The following is a 25232-nucleotide window of genomic DNA, read 5'->3' as shown; positions in this document are numbered from 1 at the left end:
CCTTCATTTATGAAGCGTAACTCTATTACAAAAGATGTGTTCCTACAACCACCATTATTAAGCACCAACTATGTCTGAGGCTCTGGGGATATAGAAATGAAGAAAACCCTAGCCTTCCAAGTTCATGAAACATTGAGTCTAATAGGGGAAATCAGCTAAGAAAGAGGTGACGTCATATTCTTATACTGTAGGTACTTTACACCCCACACTCAGTCTGAATAACAACAGGTAGACATAAAACGCAGTTCTGAATGAAAGCGAGCAGGGACTGTCTAAATAGGAAGATGAGTAAGAAAGAGCCCGGTAATCCAAATAGGTCTTTGAAGATTGTCTCTCAGACCATGAGAAATGTTACTATTGCTGGTCATTTAAGGAACTGAAAAGTGTTTGACGGCAATGTTCAAATAAGAAGCCTGTACTTTTTCTTAATCATTCCATTTTATGTGTACCTATGTATTTATTTTATTTGATTTTTTCCATTTAAATTCAATTTGCCAACATATAGTATTACACCCAGTGCTCGTCCCTGTCAAGTGCCCTCCTCAGTGCCTGTCACTCAGTCACCCCATCCCCTGCCCACCTCCCCTTCCACAATCCTTTGTTTCCCAGTTAGGAGTCTCTCATGGTTTTCCCCCTCTCTAATTTTTCCCACTCAGTTCCCCTCCTTTCTCCTATAATCCCTTTCACTATTTCTTATATTCTCTGTATGAGTGAAACCATGTAATGTTTGTCCTTCTCCGATTGACTTACTTCACTCAGCATGATACTCTCCAGTTCCTCATCCATTATTTCACCCAGCCTCCAACCCACTTTCCCTCTGGTTACCATAACTTTGTTCTTTATAGCTAAATTTGTTAGCTGTTTCTTAGTTTATATGTCTGTCTGTCTCTTTTTCCTTTGCTACTTTGTTTCTTAAATACCAGGTGAGTGAAATCATATGGTATTTGTCTTTCTCTAACAGACTTATTTCACCTAGCATTATGCTCTCTTGCTCTACCCATGTTGTTGCAAATGGCAAGATTTTATGCTTTTCTATGGCTGAAAATATTCTGTTGTATACACAGCACTTCTTCTTTATGATGGATATTTGGGCTGCTTCCATATCTTGGCTATTGTAAATAATGCTGCAATAATCATTGGGGTGCATATATCCCTTTTAGTGTTTTTGTATTGTGTGTTGGGGGGGGGGGGGGAATACCCAGTATTGCGATTTCTGGATTGTAGGATAGCTCTATTTTTAACTTTTTGGGGAACCTCCACACTGTTTTCCATAATGGCTACACCAGTTTGCATTTCCACCAACAGTGCAAGAGGCTTTCGTTTTCTCCACATCTTCCTCAACACTTGTTGTTTCTTGTGTTACTGATTTTGGCCGTTTGGATAGGTGTGAGGTGATATCTCACTGTGGTTTTGATTGGCATTTCCCTGTTGATGAGTGATGTTGAGCATCTTTTTGTGTGCCTGTTCGCTAGCTGGATGTCTTCTTTGGAGAAATGTTTGTTCATGTCTTCTGCCCATCTCTAATTGGATTATTTGCTTTTTGGGTATTGGATCGTATTGGCTCTTTATATATTTTGGATAGCAGCTCTTTATTGGATATGACATTTGCAAATATCTTCTCCCATTCAGCAGGTTGTCATTTAGTTTTGTTGATTGTTTCACTGTGCAGAATTTTTTTATTTTTTTTTTAATTTTTTAATGTTTTTTTTCTTTTTTATTTATTTATAATAGTCACAGAGAGAGAGAGAGAGAGAGAGGCAGAGACACAGGCAGAGGGAGAAGCGGGCTCCATGCACCGGGAGCCCGATGTGGGATTCGATCCCGGGTCTCCAGGATCGCGCCCTGGGCCAAAGGCAGGCGCCAAACCGCTGCGCCACCCAGGGATCCCGAATTTTTTTATTTTGACATAGTCCCAATAGCTTATTTTTGCTTTTATTTTCCTTGCCTCAGGAGACATATCTAGAAACATGCTGACCAACATCAGAGACATTACTGCCTGTGCTCTTTCCTAGAATTTTTAAGAAGCCTACAAATTTGATCTTAGTTGATTGGCATTGAAAAATGAGTCTATTTAATGCTTTAACATTTTCAGGAGGAGAAATAATCACTTCACCTGGACATCATTTATCTCAGTGTCTTATTCTGTGATGCATACTTATTAATACCTACTACACAAAACCAGTAAGAGCCAAGACTTTCTCCTTTACAACCTCCCCTGAATCTCTTTTGTTCTGTACGGGTCAAAGGCAGGCCACCCTCCATAGGCCACTCTGGCATGAAGATTATTTTGTGTTGAAGGCAATAGAGGCCTTGCAGGCTCAAGAGAAGCTTTTGCCCCTCCCTTAAGTACACAGAAGAATCCATATTGGGGATTTTCCCCAGAAGAATGGTTATTACCAGAGATAAATTTTATTGGAGTGACCCATCTGTATTGTAGGACAAACATCTAGTTACCAAACATCTGTTCCTATTGCCCTGTGAATTGTGTTCCTTTCCTTTGAAGTCCCAGACCTCCACCCCCTTCTCCTTAGTTTAGGATAACAAATATACCTCATTTTGCCTACCTTTGGAACTTCCATGTCTTTGTGGATTCTCTGTATGTATGAAATTAAATTTTATTTTCTCCTGTTAATTTGATTTTTAGTCCAGGTAGAAGGGGACAGGAAACTCAGGCTCCTTGACACTTCTAACCTCAAGACCCTTAAACACTGTAGCTACACCTATGCAAGAGGCCAGATTTTTAGTCCAGGTACAAGGGGACAGGAAACTCAGGCTCCTTGACACGTCTAACCTCAAGACCCGTAAACCCTGTAGCTACACCTATGCAAGAGGCCAGATTAAAGTGATTCACCTTAGACAACTGAGTCAAAACAGGTAGCATTTGACCCATGTGATGTTCTTTGTAATTATACATTTAAAACAATCCGTAGAGGAGGAGGGGCAAGATGGCAGAAGAGTAGGGTCCCCAAGTCACATGTCCCCAACAAATTACCTAGATAACATTCAAATCATCATGAAAATCTACGAATTCGGCCTGAGATTTAAAGAGAGAACAGCTGGAATGCTACAGTGAGGAGAGTCCGCGCTTCTATCAAGGTAGGAAGACGGGGGAAAAAAGAAATAAAGACACAAAAGGCCTCCAAGGGGGAGGGGCCCCGCGAGGAGCCGGGCTGAGGCCGGGGCGAGTGTCCCCAGGACAGGAGAGCCCCGTCCGGGTGGAGCAGGAGCTGCACCAACCTTCCAGGGTGGAAAGGGGCCTGCAGGGAGTTAGAGCAGGACCCAGGAGGGCGGGGATGCCCTCGGGCTCCCGGGGACACTAACAGGCACCTGCGCCCCGGGAGATGCCCCGAGCTTCCTAAGGGCTGCAGCGCGCACGGCGGGACCCGGAGCAGCTCGGAGGGGCTCGGGCGGCGGCTCCGTGAAGGGGGCTGCGGGGAGGAGCGCGAATCCAACAGCGCAGGCCCCGGAGCACAGGGCGCCTGGACACAGCCCAGGATCCGGCCTCCCCCAGGACAGGCAGAGGCCGGGAGGGCCCAGGACAGCAAGGACGCTCCTGCCCCAAGCTGAGCAGATCAGCGGCCCCGCCACGGAGCCTCCAGGCCCTGCAGACAGAGAGGCCGGAAGCTACTGCGGGGGCTGACTCCAGGGCTGCAGAGCTGGCCCCGCCACTGCGGTTGTTCCTCCTGGGGCCTCACGGGGTGAACAGCCCCACGGAGCCCTGCACCAGGCAGGGGCAGAGCAGCTCCCCCAAGTGCTAACACCTGAGAATCAGCACAACAGGCCCCTCCCCCAGAAGACCAGCGAGGCGGACAAGTTCCAGGGGAGGTCAAGGGACTTAAAGTATACAGAATCAGAAGATACTCCCCCGTGGTTTTTCTGTTTGTTTGTTTGTTTTCTTTATGTTTTTGTTTTTCGGCTTTTTGATTTCTGTTTGCTTCCCCCACCCTTTTATTTTTCCTTTCTTTTTCTTTCTCTTTTTCTTCTCTTTTTTTATTTTTTCTTCCTTTTTTCTTTTTCTCTTTTCTTTCCTTTTTTCTCTCCTCTCTTTTTTTCCTTTTCCCAATACAACTTGTTTTTGGCCACTCTGCACTGAGCAAAATGACTAGAAGGAAAACCTCACCACAAAAGAAAGAATCAGAAATAGTCCTCTCTCCCACAGAGTTACAAAACCTGGATTACAATTCAATGTCAGAAAGCCAATTCAGAAGCACTATTATACAGCTACTGGTGGCTCTAGAAAAAAGCATAAAGGACTCAAAAGACTTCATGACTGCAGAATTTAGATCCAATCAGGCAGAAATTAAAAGTCAATTGAATGAGATGCAATCCAACCCAGAAGTCCTAACGACGAGGGTTAATGAGGTGGAAGAACGAGTGAGTGACATAGAAGATAAGTTGATGGCAAAGAGAGAAACTGAGGAAAAAAGAGACAATTAAAAGACCATGAGGATAGATTAAGGGAAATAAATGACAGCCTGAGGAAGAAAAACCTACGTTTAATTGGGGTTCCCGAGGGCAGCGAAAGGGAGAGAGGTCCAGAATATGTATTTGAACAAATCATAGCTGAAAACTTTCCTAATCTAGGAAGGGAAACAGGCATTCAGATCCAGGAAATAGAGAGATCCCCCCTTAAAATCAATAAAAACCATTCAACACCTCGACATTTAATAGTTAAGCTTGCAAATTCCAAAGATAAAGAGAAGATCCTTAAAGCAGCAAGAAACAAGAAATCCCTGACTTTTATGGGGAGGAGTATTAGGGTAACAGCAGACCTCTCCAAGACACCTAGCAGGCCAGAAAGGGCTGGCAGGATATATTCAGGGTCCTAAGTGAGAAGAACCTGCAGCCAAGAATACTTTATCCAGCAAGGCTCTCATTCAAAATGGAAGGAGAGATAAAGAGCTTCCAAGACAGGCAGGAACTGAAAGAATATGTGACCTCCAAACCAGCTCTGCAAGAAATTTTAAGGGGGACTCTTAAAATTCCCCTTTAAGAAGAAGTTCAGTGGAACAATCCACAAAAACAAGGACTGAATAGATATCATGATGACACTAAACTCATGTCTGTCAATAGTAACTCTGAACGTGAACGGGCTTAATGACCCCATCAAAAGGCGCAGGGTTTCAGACTGCATAAAAAAGCAGGACCCATCTATTTTCTGTCAACAAGAGACTCATTTTAGACAGAAGGACACCTACAACCTGAAAATAAAAGGTTGGAGAACCATTTACCATTCAAATGGTCCTCAAAAGAAAGCAGGGGTAGCCATCCTTATATCAGATAAACTAAAATTTACCCCGAAGACTGTAGTGAGAGATGAAGAGGGACACTATCTCATACTTAAAGGATCTATCCAACAAGAGGACTTAACAATCCTCAATACATATATGCCCCGAATGTGGGAGCTGCCAAATATATCAATCAATTAATAACCAAAGTTAAGACATACTTAGAGAATAATACACTTATACCTGGTGACTTCAATCTAGCACTTTCTACACTCAATAGGTCTTCTAACCACAACATCTCCAAAGAAATGAGAGCTTTAAATCATACACTGGACCAGATGGATTTCACAGATATCTACAGAACTTTACATCCAAACTCAACTGAATACACATTCTTCTCAAGTGCACATGGACCTTTCTCCAGAATAGACCACATACTGGGTCACAAATTGGGTCTGAACCGGTACCAAAAGATTGGGATCGTCCCCTGCATATTCTCAGACCATAATGCCTTGAAATTAGAACTAAATCACAACAAGAAGTTTGGAAGGACCTCAAACACGTGGAGGTTAATGTCCATCCTGCTAAAAGATGAAAGGGTCAACCACGAAATTAAGGAAAAATTAAAAAGATTCATGGAAGTTAATGAGAATGAAGATACAACCATTCAAAATCTTTGGGATGCAGCAAAAGCAGTCCTGAGGGGGAAATACATCGCAATACAAGCATCCATCCAAAAACTGGAAAGAACTCAAATACAAAAGCTAACCTTACACATAAAGGAGCTAGAGAAAACACAACAAATAGATCCTACACCCAGGAGAAGAAGAGAGTTAATAAAGATTCAAGTAGAACTCAATGAAATCGAGACCAGAAGACCAGAGGACCAAAAGAACTGTGGTCAACAAAACCAGGAGTTGGTTCTTTGAAAGAATTAATACGATAGATAAACCATTAGCCAGCCTTATTGAAAAGAAGAGAGAGAAGACTCAAATTAATATAATCATGAATGAGAAAGGAGAGATCACTACCAACACCAAGGAAATACAAATGATTTTAAAAACATATTATGAACAGCTCTACGCCAATAAATTAGGCAATCTAGAAGAAATGGACGCATTTCTGGAAAGCCACAAACTACCAAAACTGGAACAGGAAGAAATAGAAAACCTGAACAGGACAATAACCAGGGAGGAAATTGAAGCAGTCATCAAAAACCTCCGGAGACACAAAAGTCCAGGACCAGATGGCTTCCCAGGGGAATTCTATCAAACGTTTAAAGAAGAAATCATACCTCTTCTACTAAAGCTGTTTGGAAAGATAGAAAGAGATGGAGTACTTCCAAATTCGTTCTATGAGGCCAGCATCACCTTAATGCCAAAACCAAAGACCCCACAAAAAGGAGAATTACAGACCAATATCCCTGATGAACATGGATGCAAAAATTCTCAACAAGATACTAGCCAATAGGATCCAACAACACATTAAGAAAATTATTCACCATGACCCAGTAGGATTTATCCCCGGGACACAAGGCTGGTTCAACACTCGTCAAACAATCAATGTGATTCATCATATCAGCAAGAGAAAAACAAAGAACCATATGATCCTCTCATTAGATGCAGAGAAAGCATTTGACAAAATACAGCATCCATTCCTGATCAAAACTCTTCAGAGTGTAGGGATACAGGGAACATTCCTCAGCATCTTAAAAGCCATCTACGAAAAGCCCACAGCAAATATGATTCTCAATGGGGAAGCACTGGGAGCCTTTCCCCTAAGATCAGGAACAAGACAGGGATGTCCACTCTCACCACTGCTATTCAACATAGTACTGGAAGTCCTCGCCTCAGCAATCAGGGAACAAAAAGACATTAAAGGAATTCAAATTGGCAAAGAAGAAGTCAAGCTCTCCCTCTTCGCCGATGACATGATACTCTACATAGAACCCAAAAGCCTCCACCCCAAGATTGCTAGAACTCATACAGCAATTCGGCAGTGTGGCAGGATACAAAATCAATGCCCAGAAGTCAGTGGCATTTCTATACACTAACAATGAGACTGAAGAAAGAGAAATTAAGGAGTCAATCCCATTTACAATTGCGCCCAAAATCATAAGATACCTAGGAATAAACCTAACCAAAGAGCTAAAGAATCTATACCCTAAAAAGTACAGAGCACTTCTGAAAGAAATTGAGGAAGACACAAAGAGATGGAAAAATATTCCATGCTCATGGATTGGCAGAATTAATATTGTGAAAATGTCAATGTTACCCAGGGCAATGTACACGTTTAATGCAATCCCTATCAAAGTACCATGGACTTTCTTCAGAGAGTTAGAACAAATTATTTTAAGATTTGTGTGGAATCAGAAAAGACCCCGAAGAGCCAGGGGAATTTTTAAAAAGAAAACCATAGCTGGGGGCATCACAATGCCAGATTTCAGGTTGTACTACAAAGCTGTGGTCATCAAGACAGTGTGGTACTGGCACAAAAACAGACACATAGATCAATGGAACAGAATAGACAATCCAGAAGTGGACCCTGAACTTTATGGTCAACTAATATTCGATAAAGGAGGAAAGACTATCCACTGGAAGAAAGAGTCTCTTCAATAAAGGGTGCTGGGAAAATTGGACATCCACATGCAGAAGAATGAAACTAGACCACTGCCTTGCACCAGACACAAAGATAAACTCAAAATGGATGAAAGATCTAAATGTGAGACAAGATTCAAAATCCTAGAGAAGAACACAGGCAACACCCTTTTTGAACTCAGCCACAGTAACTTCTTGCAAGATACATCCACGAAGGCAAAAGAAACAAAAGCAAAAATGAACTATTGGGACTTCATCAAGATAAGAAGCTTTTGCACAGCAAAGGATACAGTCACCAAAACTCAAAGACAACCTACAGAATGGGAGAAGAGATTTGCAAATGACGTATCAGATAAAGGGCTAGTTTCCAAGATCTATAAAGAACTTAGTAAACTCAACAGCAAAGAAACAAACAATCCAATCATGAAATGGGCAAAAGACATGAACAGGAATCTCACAGAGGAAGACATAGACATGGCCAACAAGCACACGAGGAAATGCTCTGCATCACTTGCCATCAGGGAAATACAAATCAAAACCACAATGAGGGATCCCTGGGTGGCGCAGCGGTTTAGCGCCTGCCTTTGGCCCAGGGCATGATCCTGGAGACCCGGGATCGAATCCCACGTCGGGCTCCCGGTGCATGGAGCCTGCTTCTCTCTCTCTCTCTCTTCTCTCTCTCTCTCTCACTTATAAATAAAAAAATTAAAAAAAAAAAAACCACAATGAGATCCCACCTCACACCAGTGAGAACGGGGAAAATTAACAAGGCAGGAAACCACAAATGTTGGAGAGGATGTGGAGAAAAGGGAACCCTCTTGCACTGTTGGTGGGAATGTGAACTGGTGCAGCCACTCTGGAAAACTGTGTGGAGGTTCCTCAAAGAGTTAAAAATAGACCTGCCCTACGACCCAGCAATTGCACTGTTGGGGATTTACCCCAAAGATACAGATGCAATGAAACGCCGGGACACCTGCACCCCGATGTTTATAGCAGCAATGTCCACAATAGCCAAACTGTGGAAGGAGCCTCGGTGTCCATCAAAAGATGATGGATAAAGAAGCTGTGGTTTATGTATACAATGGAATATTCCTCAGCCATTAGAAATGACAAATACCCACCATTTGCTTCGACGTGGATGGAACTGGAGGGTATTATGCTGAGTGAAGTAAGTCAATCGGAGAAGGACTAACAGTGTATGTTCTCATTCACTTGGGGAATATAAATAATAGTGAAAGGGAATAGAAGGGAAGGGAGAAGAAATGGGTAGGAAATATCAGAAAGGGAGACAGAACATAAAGACTCCTAACTCTGGGAACGAACTAGGCGTGTGGAAGGGGAGGAGGGCGGGGGTCCGGGTGAATGGGTGATGGGCCCTGAGGGGGGCACTTGACGGGATGAGCACTGGGTGTTATTCTGTATGTTGGCAAATTGAACACCAATAAAAAATAAGTTTATTATTATTATTTTTTAATTTTGTATTTATTTATGATAGTCAGAGAGAGAGAGAGAGAGAGAGAGAGAGGCAGAGACATAGGCAGAGGGAGAAGCAGGCTCCATGCACCAGGAGCCCGACATGGGATTCGATCCTGGGTCTCCAGGATCATGCCCTGGGCCAAAGGCAGGTGCTAAACCGCCGCACCACCCAGGGATCCCAATAAATTTATTATTAAAAAAAATAAAATAAATAAAACAATCGGTACCCAGTGGCACCTGGGTGGCTCAGTCAGTTAAGCATCTGCCTCCAGCTCAGGTCATGTCCCCAGTGTTTTGGGATTGGGGCTCCCTGCTGAGTGGGGAATCTGCTTCTCCCTCACCTTGCCCCCCCAACCCCTCCGCTGCTCACTTTTGTGTACTCTGGCCCTCTTGCTCTCTCTCTCAAACAAATAAATAAAATCTCAAAAAAAAAAAAGTGATACCCAGCTACTTGAAAAGTGAACACATATTTGAGTGTAGAATTTACTCGTAGTGAATTCTCCATGTTTCTCCCATCTCACCATCCTCTTAGACTGAGGCAGAGGGCAACTATACCTCATGATAAGAAAATCAGTCTAACAAACTGATACCTGGTGAAATAAGCCTAAAAGAGTGCAACAAAAAAGGCACATCACCGGAGGGCAGTCAGTAGTACCCAGCTTCTTGCATCTCATAAAAAGGAATGAGCATTAAAAAGCATTTTTAAAGTCAATTTGCAGAAATTGGACATTGCCTAAAAGAAAAAATCTCCTAAAGTCCTCCTAACCTCTACTCTTCGAAGCCCTCCCCCACATCATTCAGTTTAGATAATTCCTCCCTCCCCCCACATTCTCATAAGACCTCAGAAAGGCAAGGGAAAAGTGAGGCAAGTGAGATTAGTTTCATGGTGTTAGGCTACATGATTCTCCTCCTGTTTCTCTTACCCAACTTATTTCAAGTTCTGGGTCTGCTTTTAATGACTAATTGCTTCCAGCTTCTAAAGTGGTTCAACTAGCTTCATGTGAGGATTGCTTGAGAAAAGTAGAAAGGAGTTAAAATTACTAAGAATAAGAATGTAGAAACAATTTCTGTGGAAGAGAAATTTAGACCAGTGGACTGGGGAGAGTAAGTAAGTAAGCAATGGATAAAGATGTGAGTGGGATAATGAATGGAGATAGGTTTTTGGGTTTAGGAAGGGTGTTTTAGTAAATGAAGTCTGATATGAATGGTGAGATCTGAGGAAATTATGACATCACAAGCACTCAAAAAAAAAGACACTTGTTAAATAAACAACATCCTTTGAAAGGAGTTTAGGATTCTGAAAGAATGTATGTAGAATCAAATTGCTGGGAAGCTGAATGGGATTTCAGAAATATTAGAAATCAACTATTTCAACATTCTTGTTTTAAAGATGAAGCCACTTGAAGTCAAGAGAAGCTAAAGAATTGGTACCAGTTCATACTTCTCAGTTGCAGCAACAAGATGGGAAACAGGTATCCTAACTCCTGTGCACCTGCCATCTTCCTACTGCCCCTGGCCTGTGAGCTTAGCTTCTTCCTGAGAAGCATCCTCCTTAGGTTTTCCACATTTTCAAAATGGAACCATAAGGCCAAATAAAAGACAAAGCCAGAGACGACCTTAAACTTCTCTATATCAGCTTTGTGACATCTTCCCTGCCTTCTTGGTACAGCTTCCTTCTGCCCACTAACACAAGCCCACAACAGCCCCTCTAGGTCAGCCTATGAGAAGCTGGCAACTGCTTTTAACTAATTTTTTTTTTTAAAAAGGTGGGGTACCTGGGTGGCTCAGTGGTTGAGCATCTGTCTTTGACTCAGGGCATGATCCCGGAGTCCTGGAATTGAGTCCTACATCAGACTTCCTGTAAGGATCCTGCTTCTCCCTCTGCCTGTGTCTCTGCCTCTCTCTCTGTGTGTCTCTCATGAATAAATAAATAAAATCTTTAATAAACAAATAAACAACAGACTCCCCCATTACAAGGGCAGGTCTCAGGGATGAAGGTTTTTTTCTACTGAGCGGTCTTAGTGTAACATGTTGCTAAGCCTGGTTCCATTGAGCAGTATTAAATCTTGAGGGGAAATGAGTCAAATGTTAGTAACAGACTAGAAGACTCTGAGAGTCTAACAGAGAGATAAGGGCAGACTTGTGAGGATGGAAGCAAATAAGAGATTTCATCTTCTATGTGATCTTTCAATGAGCAGGAGCCAGGGCAGTGTGCACAGTTAAGATCCTGGCCTTGGGTCTTGGGCTCACATCCTACTCTGCTCCTTCCAGAAACTTGACCTTGGGAGCAACCTATGCCTCAGCTTCCTCACCTGGATTAGGAACATTAAGTGAACTAATATATTTGGCACTCTCATCAATGTCTGGCATATAGTAGGTACTACATGGGCATGATATATTTTCTTTTTTTTTAATTTTTAAAAAATTTATTTATGATAGTCACAGAGAGAGAGAGAGAGGCAGAGACACAGGCAGAGGGAGAAGCAGGCTCCATGCACCCAGAGCCTGACTTGGGATTCGATCCCGGATCTCCAGGATTGCACCCTGGGCCAAAGGCAGGCGCTAAACCGTTGCGCCACCCAGGGATCCCTATATTTTCATAGTAAAGCAACAACCTTCTTAAAGCAATCAATCAACATTTAAGAGATTTTTTTTAACCTTGTGAATATAAAACAAGTATTTACAGAGAAGCTGACAGCCCAAGCAGGAAGCCACCCCTCCCAATTCCTTCTACATACGCACTTGGGCAGAGTAGGCAATTGGTTTGAACAGGATCATTTGCTATAGAAAGACCTAATATGGGCAGTCCCAGTGGCGCAGCGGTTTAAGCACTGCCTGCAGCCTAGGGCGTGATCCTGGAGACCGTGGATCGAGTCCCACGTCGGGCTCCCTGCATGGTGCCTGCTTCTCTCTCTGCCTGTGCCTCTGCCTCTCTCTCTCTCTGTGTCTCTATGAATAAATAAAAAAATCTTAAAAAAAAAAAAGACCTAATATATATAACACCTACCCATGCCAAGAGTGAATAGAGCATCAAAGGAAACTCTTTCAAGGGATCCCTTTGGGTGTTTCAGGGCCAAGACTCTCCAGATTGTTTTGTCCATCTGTATCACCTAAAGGGAGTAAATGACTTTAAAATTCTCCCAGATGCCACTGTAGGACGTTCTTTATTACTTTTCCTGTGCTCCAAAATGATTTTTTTAAAGATTTATTTATTTAAGAGACAGAGAGAGAGAGAGAGAGAGAGAGAGAATGAGAGAGAGAGGGAGAGAGGATCCCTGGGTGGCGCAGCGGTTCTAGCGCCTGCCTTTGGCCCAGGGCGCAATCCTGGAGTCCCGGGATCGAATCCCATGTCGGGCTCCCGGTGCATGGAGCCTGCTTCTCCCTCTGCCTATGTCTCTGCCTCTCTCTCTCTCTCTCACTGTGTGCCTATCATTAAAAAGAGAGAGAGAGAGAGAGAACACACGTCTGCATGTGATTTAGGGGAGGTGAAGAAGGAGAGAATCCCAAGCAGGCTCCCTGCTGAGCGTATAGCTCTACCTAGGGCTGGATCTCAAGACCCAGAAAGCCTGACCGGAGCCGGAGCTGAAAAGAGTTCAATGCTTAACAACTGAGCCATTCAGGTGCCCCTCCAAGATGAGTTTTAAGCCAACTCAATTATTTCAAAACATAAAATAAAAATCCATGAATTAGGATTTTCTCAAGAAAATCCTTTTCTCAAGAGTCTGTTGACACATGCTGCCACTGAATTTGCTGAGGACAGAAAGGAAACAAAGATTATGAGCCCTGATTTGACCAGTAGTTATTCTTTTAAATTAATACAATTTAGTCATGTTAAGAGAAAAATACAGAAACAAATGTAAATGCACTAAAATTACAAAGAAGAAAGGTAGGCACTGTCATAGCTATGATCCTATTCTTGAACACAGTTAAAGAGAGGTCAGAGAGGAGGGGGCAAGAGCTATAGCTTTGAAATGGGACATATTTGGGTTCAATATGAAATATTACCTTTTGGTCGCATATGAGTTGTGTCAAGTAGGCAAGTTCCTTAACTTACAATTATAAAATGGGAAAAATAACATTTAACTCATAGACTGTTCTAAGAATTAAATATGCTAATATTCCTAACCGGTGCTTCCTTGATCACCAAAGACACTCATTAAATAGTAGCTATCATTGTGGAGTGCGGTTAGTGGGTGAGAGAATCACATTTCCATAGTTTTGAAATATATTCACTGTTGCCTCCCCTTTGTATATCATTTTGATTTGGGATTTAAACAAAAGTATACATAGCGCTACTGCCACTGTCAACACTTTAAAAAGTACCACGAAATATTCTGAAGGAATGTTTTAACCAAGGTCATTTACTTTCTATAGGTGGAGAGGGGAGTTCATGACACAGGGCATTTATGGAGTAGCTGCAATTCTTAAAGCAATTCAGAAATAATGATAATAATAAATCAAGATGGCTTCATTAACGTCTATAAAAATCAAAAGGCAAGAGAAAAATAACTAGGCCATTCCACTGGAACCTCATGTTAACATAAGAGTGCCCTAGACATTCTCTAGTCAAAGATGACTGTCTTTAAAATTCTGAATAGGTCATGTGGGATTGTCATTTTAACCACAGATGTCCGCGTGTATCCTGGAGAGAAAAGGAGAATGCTTTTCGGAATACACGCATGGAACATAGGTGATACATGTAGAATCGAGACCAAGGTTTAAAGAGACCATGTGACACAACACTCGGTCCAATGAGTACATACAGAGCTGCAGTTTTTAAGACAGAAAAAGCAGGCTGAAAAAGTGAAACTCATTCAAATGGGGCAAAAAAGCAAGTATCTGAATTTTAGGGACACCAAATCACCCCAAAATACTTCAGCAGCAATATACCAAGGTATTTAAAATAAAACTCCTAGGCAAATTTCTCACTATTTTTATAAAATTCAGTTCTGTTCTATGTTCTCCCAGGTTATAAAAGCATAATACATGGGCCTGGGTGGCTCAGTAGGTTAAGCGTCTGCCTGTGGCTCAGGTCATGATCTTGGGATCCTGGAATGGAGCCCCTCATCCTTGCTCAGGTTCCATCTCTGTGGGAACCTGCTTCTCCCTCTGCACCCCCCACCCCCTGCTTATACTCTCTGTCTCAAATAAATAAATAAAATCTTAAAAAAAAAAAAGCATAATGCGAAGTTTTCTCTGTACACTCTCAAGAGTCCAAATTTTATATGCATAGCTATTATGGTGTCTATAGGAATAGACAAAGAGGAAATAAGGACAGTAAGTGTTATCAAGATCAAAGAAAAGTGAATTTCACAGTTCCATTAAACATTAACCTGGCTCAATGGGTAAGCCAAGTTCTTTTCATTTTATAAAGAAATACGAGTCATCACTAGATGTATCATTATCCTGCAGTACATACAGAGGACAGGTGGATGTTAAGGGAAGTGTGGAAAATGGCTTAGGAACTGAACTTGGGGATCCCTGAGTCGCTCAGTGGTTTAGCGTCTGCCTTCGGCCCAGGACATGATCCTGGAGTCCTGGGATGGAGTCTCACCTCAGACTCCCTGCATGCAGCCTGCTTCTCCCTCTGCCTGTGTCTCTGCCTCTCTCTCTGTGTCTCTCATGAATAAATAAATAAAATCTTAAAAAAAAAAAAAAAAGAAAGAACTGAACTTGATGATGGGCATAAATGAAGATTTCTATTTAAATACAATAACCTTCCACACCAATTTCAAAATTAGAACTAATTTGAGAGATAAACTGGTTAAATTTCACAGGGCTTAGGAGTAAAATCAGATAACCCCTTTTCAGCTGCTTTGTCATGATTTAAAGTGATAGTGTTTGTAAGGAAAAAAAAGTGATTTTCCAGTTCAATCCAAAATTCATCACTTTTTACCTCTTCTCTTTACCTGGATCATTTCTTGATCATTTATCCCATAGCCAATAGGCACATGTTCTCTGTCTTGCCCTTTCTCTGTCTTTCTTGCTCTTTCTCTCTTTCACATACACATACACTTGCACATATGTACTCACAGATACAAATAAACATGCTTCTTCAGGAAACAAATGACTCTGGTTTTCTGAATTCACTTCACCAGCAAATACAAGCCCATTGTCATGGATATGTTACTGATTTGGGCAAGTCCATCTGGGGCCTCTAGCTTGGAGTGGCTCTCACTGGCTTCCAAGAAAACAAGACCAGGACGTGGCCTTCTCCATGGACTGCAAAGGCACCCTGCATTCTTTGTTGTTGAACCTAAATAATGCTCTGCAGTTTGCTATTTTGAGTGAGTGGAAGGAAGGACATCATCTCATGTTCTTGTCAGTACTTCCCCTTTAATTTTAGAGACCAACGTCTTCAAGGCCAAGGCATCCAGTCTGCCACATTAGCAGCTGCAAAATCTTCAGTAGACTGAGTTCTGTGGGGTGATTTTGACTTCAGTTCTAGTTATCTAATTCTGAGCCTGGTTCTCACTCCTCACTGGTTATGGGAGCTAATTTATATCCATTAAATGACTTTCTTTGTTTCTTAAGTTGAAAACAAAACAACAAACAAACAGCCAAAGTAGTGGAGAAGTAGAGGAGCTTAACATTTAAGCTGTTAGGTTTAGGCTTACAGACATGGGTTCATATCCTTCCCCTTGACTTGGCTGAACCTTTCTTCTTATTGCATGATAGGTATAATAATACCTGAAAGGAATTGGTGCCAGGCATTTAAGAGGTGATCAGTACAGGAAAGTGTCTGTTACTTGTTTAAACACTTAAGGTGGGGTGTGGCCTTGGTAATTATATCCTTCCATTCTTGAGATGCAATTACTTGGGAGCTGATATTGTATCCTCCCCAGCCGGTGACCCCAATTTAGGAGCGAGAATTCATGGCCACACTGGTGAGAAGGTGATTGAGATGATCACTGAAGTCTAAAATCACCAAGAGTTAAGTTTTTGTGTTTTCAAAGCCGGTGTGCAAAAGCCGACTCTCAGAATTCATGCAGCCAATATACAACCCGGATGACTGCTTACCTTTTCTTGCTTTTCACAGCTTTTTTTCAATCTCAGGCCACACTTCTTTTATTTTTTATTTTATTATTTTTTTATATTTTACTTATTTATTCATGAGAGACACAGAGAGAGGCAGACACAGGCAGAGGGAGAAGCAGACTCCCCACAGGGATCCCGATGTGGGACTCAATCCCTGAACGGGGATCACGCCCTGAGCCAAAGGCAGACGCTCAATCTCTGAGCTACCCAGGCATCCCACCACACTTCTTTTAGTGTCTTTTCTACCCCAGCCTTGTCCTGTGTTTACAGACATCTTATAAACCATACCCCACAGGGAAAATTCCTCTCAGATGGAATTTTCAAGAGATGGCACTTGTAAGAGTGAAGCCGTACTTGCTCTCTAGTCTGTCCAAAGTCAGTTGCCTTTGACACATCTCATTTGAGGTGTACCAGAAACTGAGGAATGTGGCTAATGATAGCTCCTATTTGGGTGGATTTAAGATACTGCTCTTTGAAGCTCACTTTGTAATGTTCATATTCTACATGTGCACTCTGGGGTGACCAAGGGTTCTTATATAGAGATGCTACCCCAGGACAATTCACACATTTGGTGCATTTGGACACTGTGCCCAAAATTGATACCTATGTCTGTGAGTTAGTAAATAAAATAAAGGACAACCAATTAAATTTGCATTTCAGACAACAAATATTTATTTTTCACTGTAAGTATGTCCTATGCAATATTTAGCAACCTTCCAACCTAGATGTGGAACTGACTGTGCATTGAGTTTATAGTCTTTCAGGAGTTTTATAGATCAACCAGATTGGCCCACAGTATTTGAGTAGGACTAGAAGACAATCACTCCAACAGCTTTCCACACAGCAGCCTGGCTGACATTCAGCTGACTGATGCTAACCCTAACAAGTGGCACTGGTTGCTTAAACACTGAAATACACACGGGTTGGAAAAAAGACGGTGCCCTCGGGCTGCCAAGGGTCTACCCTACAGCAGCCTTACCTCCTGCCATTCCCCAATGGAACCTCTGTATCTTCTCACTATTCATTACCTAAAAATGAATATGGTGCATGCCAATATGGATGGATCTAGAGGGTGTTGTGCTAAATGAGATAAGATAAAGACAAATGCCTTCTGTTCTCACATACATGTGGAACCCCCCCTCTCCAAAAAAACACCTCACAGAAACAGAGGACAGATTGGTGGTCACCAGAGGCAGGAAATGGGGAACAAGGGAAAAGGGTGAAGGTGGAGGAAATGGGTGAGGTGGTCAAAAGGTATAGGCTTTCAGTTATAAGACTGATAAATTCTGGTGATAACATACAGCATGGTGACTAGAGTTAACCATATTGTGTTGCATATTTAAAAGTTGCAAGGAGAGTAGATCTTAAAGTTTTCCTCACAAGAAAAAATATGCGTAATTTTGTGAGGGGATAGATGTTAACTAAATTTGTTGTGGTAATCATTTCATAATATATTCCCACATCAAATCATTAGGCTGTACACTTGAAACTTATACAATATTATAGGTCAAGATACCTCGAGGAGGGAAGGATAGCGCTAGAAGTACAGAAAGTTGCATGAGCCTTCAAATAGAGCCAGAAGATAAATTTTGGTCTTGCGATCAGAGTTGTGACATGGGGACAGAGATTTCACATTGAGAATATTAAGATCTATTGGTTTTCATTAAATAATTCCCACTCCCCATATATTAACATTGCTCGGGTGAGCAATGTTATATCCCATGATATAATCAGAAAATTTAACATTATAGTATTTTGTTTCATCGGTTCCTGTTCCTCTCCATTCTGTCAAAACACACTTGATAAAGAAACTGACAGTGAACAAGTGCCCACAGTCCCCTAGCTGGTCAGTGGTTGAGCTGAGAGTGAAAGTGAAGGAGATCTCCACCTCTTGGTCTAGAGCAGATGTTGGCAAACTGCAAATCTGGCCCATGGCCTGTTTCTGAATGACTCATAAACTAAGAGTGATCTTTACATTTTACATGGTGCGGGTGTGTGTGTGTGTGGGGGGGGCGGAATCAAAAGATATATATTTCTTGATATGTGAAAACTAGATGAAATTCTAATTTCAACATCTGTAAACTTTTACTGGAGCAGAAGCTCACTCATTCATGTATATATTCTCTATGGCTGTTTTTATCATCAGAGTTGAGTAGTTACAACAGACACTAATGGGCCCTAACATCTAAAATATTTCCTTTCTGGTTCTATATATATTTAAAAAAACCACAAAATTTATGTATAGTTAAATAATTTTTTTTTAAGATTTTATTTATTTATTCATGAGCGACAGACACACAGAGAGCAGAGACATAGGCAGGGGAGAAGCAGGCTCCATGCAGGGAACCCAATGTGGGACTCGATCCTGGGACTCCAGGGTCATGCCCTGGGCTGAAGACAGGTGCTAAACTCCTGAGCCACTCAGGGATCCCCCCAAAATAAGATAATTTAATAGCAGTCCTAGCCAGTGGCCATTCTAATTTCTGGGTGTCAAACTCCTATCAACTCTTAAATGTTTTAGCTATCACCCCTGCATACTAATGAGAAGCAGGGTAACTATAGAAGAAGGGTGAGGAAGGTACCTTCCTGATATTGATGCAGCAAATCAGGTCCAGAACTGAAAATGAAAACAGGGCAGTCTTGTCTAACATTTAAAACTGATCAAAATATCATACAGCAATACATGCCTCCCTGATTTTACTATTCAAAGACCCCCACCCCCCCAAGAGGAAAAACCTCCTTGCAAGCTGGAGTGGTGATCAAAACTTTTACTAAATGAGTAGAAGCCTTTCAAATGGACATCATGCTTATAATATCAATATTTAAAACAGAGGAGTTAAATTGTACTGTCTGAAGAGGGCAGAGGACTTGGAGGTGAGGAACCTTAGGGCCCAAGGTGTAAAAACCACAGATGTAGGAAATAATCTAAGGAAACTATCCCAGGGATGCCTGGATGGCTCAGTAGTTGAATGTCTGCCTTTCACTAAGGTCATGATCCTGGGGTCCTGGGATCAAGTCCCATATCGGGCTCTCTGCAGGGAGCCTGGTTCTCCTTCGGCCTGTGTCTCTGCCTCTCTGTGTCTCTCATGAATCAATAAATAAAATCTTAAAAAAAAATAAAGAAACTATGCCAATTTTAAAAAGTATAACTAATGGAAAACTAAGAAATATAAATATTTATATATTTTATAATATATTTGTGATTATTTTATAAATATAATTTACACACCCCATATAACACATATAATACACAAATATTATAAATATATAAATATATAAACCATTAAAGTCTGGTTCAGGAAATAGACCTTTTTAATGCAGTGATACGTATCAAAAGCCTAAATATATTCATAGTTAATAATCCCAAGTTTATCTTAAGGAAATAGTCCAAAATATTGGGGGAGGAAGAGGAGTATAGGAAAAATTATATGTTTGGTAATGCTATTTATTTCCAAATTGTGGACTATGCCAAAATTGAAAACAATGTCAACATCAAATAATGAGGAATGATTTAAAATATTTCTGAGATACAATGTCATAGAATATTACACATTCATTTAAAACACACCTAGAAAGAATATGTAACAATATGGGCAAGCAATGTAAGAATAACTGGTAAGGGAAAAAAAAAAAAGGAGGAAACATATAAAACCTATGCTTTTATGTTAAAACAAGTCCTCATTTAAAATAAGTCAGACATAGTGGAAAATACCTTTTTCCAAAAAATTTTCCAAAAAATTCCAATAATTTTCCAAAAAATTACTGGAATATATTCCAAAAAATTATTGGAATATATTATATTTCCAAAATATTTTGGAAAATCTTTTCCAAAAAATATATATAATAATAAATTATTATTCTTTCTTTCTTGACAAAGAAAATGTATCAAATATTCACAGTTGTCCTTGGCTGCTGAAAGTTATTTCTTTTCTTTCAATTTTATTACATATTTCAAATTTCTAAAAGGACTGCGTATGATTTTTATAACTGAAATAAGAAAACATAAGAAATAATTTCATTCACAGGGGAGAAGGAAAACCAGAAATACATAGTTTAGTCAATGTGTTAAAAAAAAAAAAAAGCACATAAATGTAATTTTTTTAAAATACAGAAGTAAAAGAAAGCAGTCTTTCAAAATCCATTTCAGGGGCACCTGGCTGGCTCAGTCAGAGGAGCATCTGACTCTTGGTCTCAGGGTCATGAATTCCAGCCCCACACTAGGTGAAGAGATTATATAAATAAATAAAAGCTTTAAAAACAAAAACAAAAACAAAAAAACCCAAAATCCACTTCAACACTTTCAGACCCCAAGCCTCCGATTGCAGCAAACACAGCTTAAAGTAATCTGACCAATAGATGTCACTGTTACACTTCTTTCATTGACCACATCTTGAGATGCATGACCTAACTTTGGAGGTAGAAGGCCAAAACCAAAAATATTACAAATTTCCATTTCACTTCACAAAGGGCTGTAGATTTTCATCTTTCAGCTTCATTCCAAACCTCCTTTTACAATACCTGGGATGTTTCATGCTTTTCTAAAATAACAATGCTAATATGGTTATGAAAAGGGCCAAAGTTCCTCTGCCCTTGGGTTGTTTGAGAAAATATCCAGTCACATGAACGAACATTACAGATCTAACCCACGTTTATCAAACACATACTTCTGGGCCTGAAAGTAATGAGTTGGAAGGTATCAAAAGGAATCAAGGACATAAGATTGCCAATGGGCTTTAAAGTTAATGGAGAAAGAAAGAAAGAAAAGAAAGAAATAGAAAATCCTTCTTGGATACCTAACGCTCATCCTCATCTCTGAAAAGAAACTGAGAGATGGGGTGGTGACAATGACAATCTATCAGGCCATCTACAATGCAGAAGCAGCTAAAACCCAGCCTACTGTTTTGTCTAGTGTAGCTGATGGTTCTATGTCAATACAGGGATGAATGAGAAGGGAGAGGGCTGAGTCATCTTGTATTTGCAGATGTCCCACCCACCTGTTCACCTGTTATTTGAGCCCCTGGAGAGAAAGACAGGTTTAGGAATGTGTGAGAAAGATAGGCTATTTAGATTGTTCTGGAGATGGGATGTCTGGGTGGCTCAGCTGTTCAGTGTCTGCCTTTGGCTCAGGGTGTGATCCTGGAGTCCCAGGATCAAATCCCACATCGGGCTCCTTGCATAGGAGCCTGCTTTTCTCTCTGCCTTTCATCAATAAATAAAGTCTTTAAAAAAAAAAAAAAGATTGCTCTGGAGGATGTTCTCAAACGTATGTTCTCAAATTTTTAGAAAAATGATATTAAGAGGTGAGAAGCAGCAAACATGTCCTCTCACAATGAGGTTTAGGCAGTAAAACGGATGTGGGGAAAGCACTCTGAAAACATTTAGGTAAATTGTAGACACAGTCACATTCTAGCACACAAATTTCAGGCCATGGAGGTGCATCTGTATTCTGCAACCGACTGATTTTTAGACAATGACCCACACACAAAATGCAGCTTAAGCAGTTTAACGAACACAGTTTACATTAAGTGCATCTCTGTTGACTGCAAAGAATCATAGCTCAAGCATAAAGATTTCTACTTACATGGAGATCCAAGTACAATTCACTTTTGTTTGGCTTCTCTCTCTCCTCGTGGAGCAGAAATGGACAGGCTGGCCCTGCTCTATAGCCCAGGAACCATGCACTTCCATCCCTGCTGGGAAGGTCTCTGGTTGCTGTCTGCTCATTGAAACAATCCCGGGACAAGCCCTCAGAGGAGATGCCTAGACAAAAACAGGGAAGACCATCAGTGATGTGGTGGCTAGAAGAACACTAACCCAGCCATATCTGGGGACTCCTACATGGGCCATTTCATACTACCTCCTACATTCCTTCCTAGGTTGCACTTTTAGAGGATGCTTTCTCCCAAAAGAGCTTGTCTTGATTACTCTTTCTGGATCACACTAACAAAGAATTTAAAACATTTGCCCTCATACCCAATTTAAAAAGAGAAGTCTATTAGCCATACTCTATGTTCACTACCCTTGCTTACCAATGCAGGCTATACAGACCATTCTCTTTCAGAACAGAAGTCAGGAGGCCTGAGTTGCTGGATTCACTACTACAAGGTGTTACCTGAGTCATTCACTAGTCACTAGCTTGTGTGTTCTTCTGGAGCAGGAGCTGCATCATGGTCATCTTCATTTCTGGGGATAGAATTATCATGCATGCATGAACTACTGGGGACTCACTTTTCTCATCTCTGGAATGGGGGTATTGATGCTAGTTTTTAGCTATACTATGTTGGGATGATAATAGTCGAGGATGTGCCAGGCATTGTTCTCAGCCTTGTTCCTCAGTTTCTAAGATGACTCTATAGGCAGGCATTATCAGTGCTCCCACTTCAAATGGGGGAACTGAAGCACAATGAAATTAAGCAATTTGCTTCAGAACAAGAAATGGGAAAGCCAGGAATTGAACCCAGGCAGTTAAACACCAGAGCCCCTGCTCTTAATAACTAAATTATGTAGCCTCTGCCTGGCATTCTTGACATGGCCACACACCTTGTACAACAAAAGGACTTCATGGTCAAATAAATGTGAGAGAGGCTGCATGCCGTATCCCGTAGAGCCACGGTTCATGTTCGTGTATTAAAGACTTTGAAACGCCCTTTAGTAAAGAAGCAGAGCTCTAATAGTGTTTTCCCCACTTATTTGACCACAGAATCCATGTAAAGGATACCCATTAAACATGCTGGAAGCCACTAGTGTTCCACTGGAACGTAGTTTGGAAATTACTAGATTAGATCACCTCTAAAGTCCCATACAGCTCTCAAGTCCGGAAGTCTCTTTTAATTCCTGGTAAACAATCTTGGCAAAATATTAAGTGACCAGCCAGAAGGGTTTAGGCTCAGTATCCTCTGCAGTAGAGATCACTGTTGAATATATGCTAGAGCATTTATCACACCGAAGCCTTGCAATAGTGTTTCTTTGAGAGTGGCCCAAATCCAGCCAACGATTTTGGCCATACTGAAAACCTGACATACCAGGTGATTTGAGCTGATGAGAAGTTAGCTAGCAAAAGGAATGTGGGCTAACATGCTTCTCCTTCAGATTAGAGTAGGATTTTCGAAGAGAGAAAATTTGAAAACAGCCAAGGCTTTGCTTTTTGTTTGCTTGTTTGGTTGGCTGGTTTCCAATCACACTTCAGGGTGAAAAGTGATACAGGTCACGGCATCCCCACAGTTGCCCCCTGACAGGCTGTTTGTTGACAGAACACTTTTCTGTAGCCACTGAGAAAATGAGGATCCAAGACCTCAGGCACCTCCTCTGCAGACCTGGGATATCTGGAAAGTCATAACTGGGCTCTTCCCTCATTTCAGCCAGATGTCCTACAGTGAGGGCCTTTTTATTCACCTGGCCTCACCCCTGCCTTATACCCTTTACTACCTACTCTCTCCAGACAGACTGCCTCGTGGGCTTTTGCTCAGGGCCTCAGATGCTGCAGAGTGTGACTGCTCCTGCTCAGAAGACACAGAAAAGGGCTCCTGCGTAAAGAGACCATGGAGAGGAGAGGAACACCCTGCTAAGCATGTCCCCTCTATCCTCACAGTGACCCTGAGAGGAAAGTCATCCCGGCTGTACTTTAACAGATGGAGACATGAAAGCTCTGCCTCTGGTTAACTTCCAGTTATTGGTCTCATCTCCCTCCTTGAATACTACTGTTTATATCTGGCAAGAAAGAGGAAATCAACCTTTTTAGATGTGTGTGGGACCCTCACTATGCTCCCTCATCTTCAGAAATGTGTTAATTACTAATCCCATCCCCTCTTTCCAAATCCCTCTACTTTTCATCTTGATTTTGGGAGAGCTGCTGACTTTGGGTAAAGTTTCCCCAGATTAACACAACACAAAATGTAATATGTCGATCACAAACAACATGATGTACAACATCTAAGGCAAGACATCTATACCATCAGAGGCACATTGTCTGGTGACTGGACGTTCGTCATTCAGGTATAAAAGAGTGAGAAATGCCCATAATAACCAGGGTCTGGTGTCCCTGAATGAGATGCAGGTGCATGCACAAACACACTCACACACCCTGCAGAGGCTATCTGACACTTCACTGATAAGGTGTACAGCGCAATCCAATTCACTCTTTATGCAGAGGAAAGACAACATCAAGTTTAGGCACAGACAAAGAAAAGCAACTTCATTTTGGAGATAGTTTTCATTTGAAAGAGCTAATTTCAAACATCTAATATTTAACCAGACAATATCCCTATGAAGGAAGGAAACGCACAAGGTACAACGGTGACACGTAAACATTTCGGTAAAGATCATTAGGACAGGAATGGACCAAGGTGCAAATGACAAATTCTCCAGTAGGAAGGACACAACAGATTTACAAAATAAGTCTTTGAATGGAGAGTTTTAATATAACCAACGCAAGTTTTTTGAACAGTTGAAAATAAAGCAAATGTCCATGTTGATTAACATAGGTAGTGGCCACACTACTCTCTTCAAATGAATAAATTTTAATAAAGAGAAAAAAAATTACCTGAAATTAGGTAAGTATGTTTTGTCAAATGGGCAAATGTCATCTAATTTTATGACACCAATAGATTTTGAGGGGTTATATTTTCATTGAACATTTTGCAAAAAGCTTAGAACAGTCTCCTCAACTCAATCATGTCTTTCCCTTCCATGTGCATATTTTAAGTCCATTTTCCACTCCATATTTATTGGTTATTTTGTTTCTCAAAGACATTTCAATAGCTTGATGAACCACACATGCACACGGGGTTAATGCTACAACTGACCACTGTTTAATACGACATATAGCACAGACACAGTACAGGCAGGGCAGCTTACCTGGGGACCACTTTGAAAGTGTGTGCTTTTTCCCAACCAT

The 25232-nt window shown here is 41.2% G+C and overlaps 1 protein-coding gene across 7 annotated transcripts in view; it reads right to left on the bottom strand.

The window, feature by feature from the left end:
- Positions 1-25232, bottom strand: part of FMN1 (formin 1) — a 420196-nt gene that overhangs the window by 280304 nt on the left and 114660 nt on the right. For 4 of the 7 annotated variants that reach the window (XM_072738177.1, XM_072738178.1, XM_072738176.1 and 1 more), the window contains one exon: positions 21921-22099. The exons of the other annotated variants lie outside the window; for them this stretch is intronic. In XM_072738177.1, the coding sequence (XP_072594278.1) occupies positions 21921-22099 (179 nt within the window). The remainder of the gene's footprint in view (positions 1-21920; positions 22100-25232) is intronic. 7 annotated transcript variants of the gene reach the window in all.

Source organism: Vulpes vulpes, chromosome 15 (assembly GCF_048418805.1).
Source record: "Vulpes vulpes isolate BD-2025 chromosome 15, VulVul3, whole genome shotgun sequence".
Classification (NCBI taxonomy): domain Eukaryota; kingdom Metazoa; phylum Chordata; class Mammalia; order Carnivora; family Canidae; genus Vulpes; species Vulpes vulpes.
This window is presented reverse-complemented; position numbering and strand designations above follow the sequence as displayed.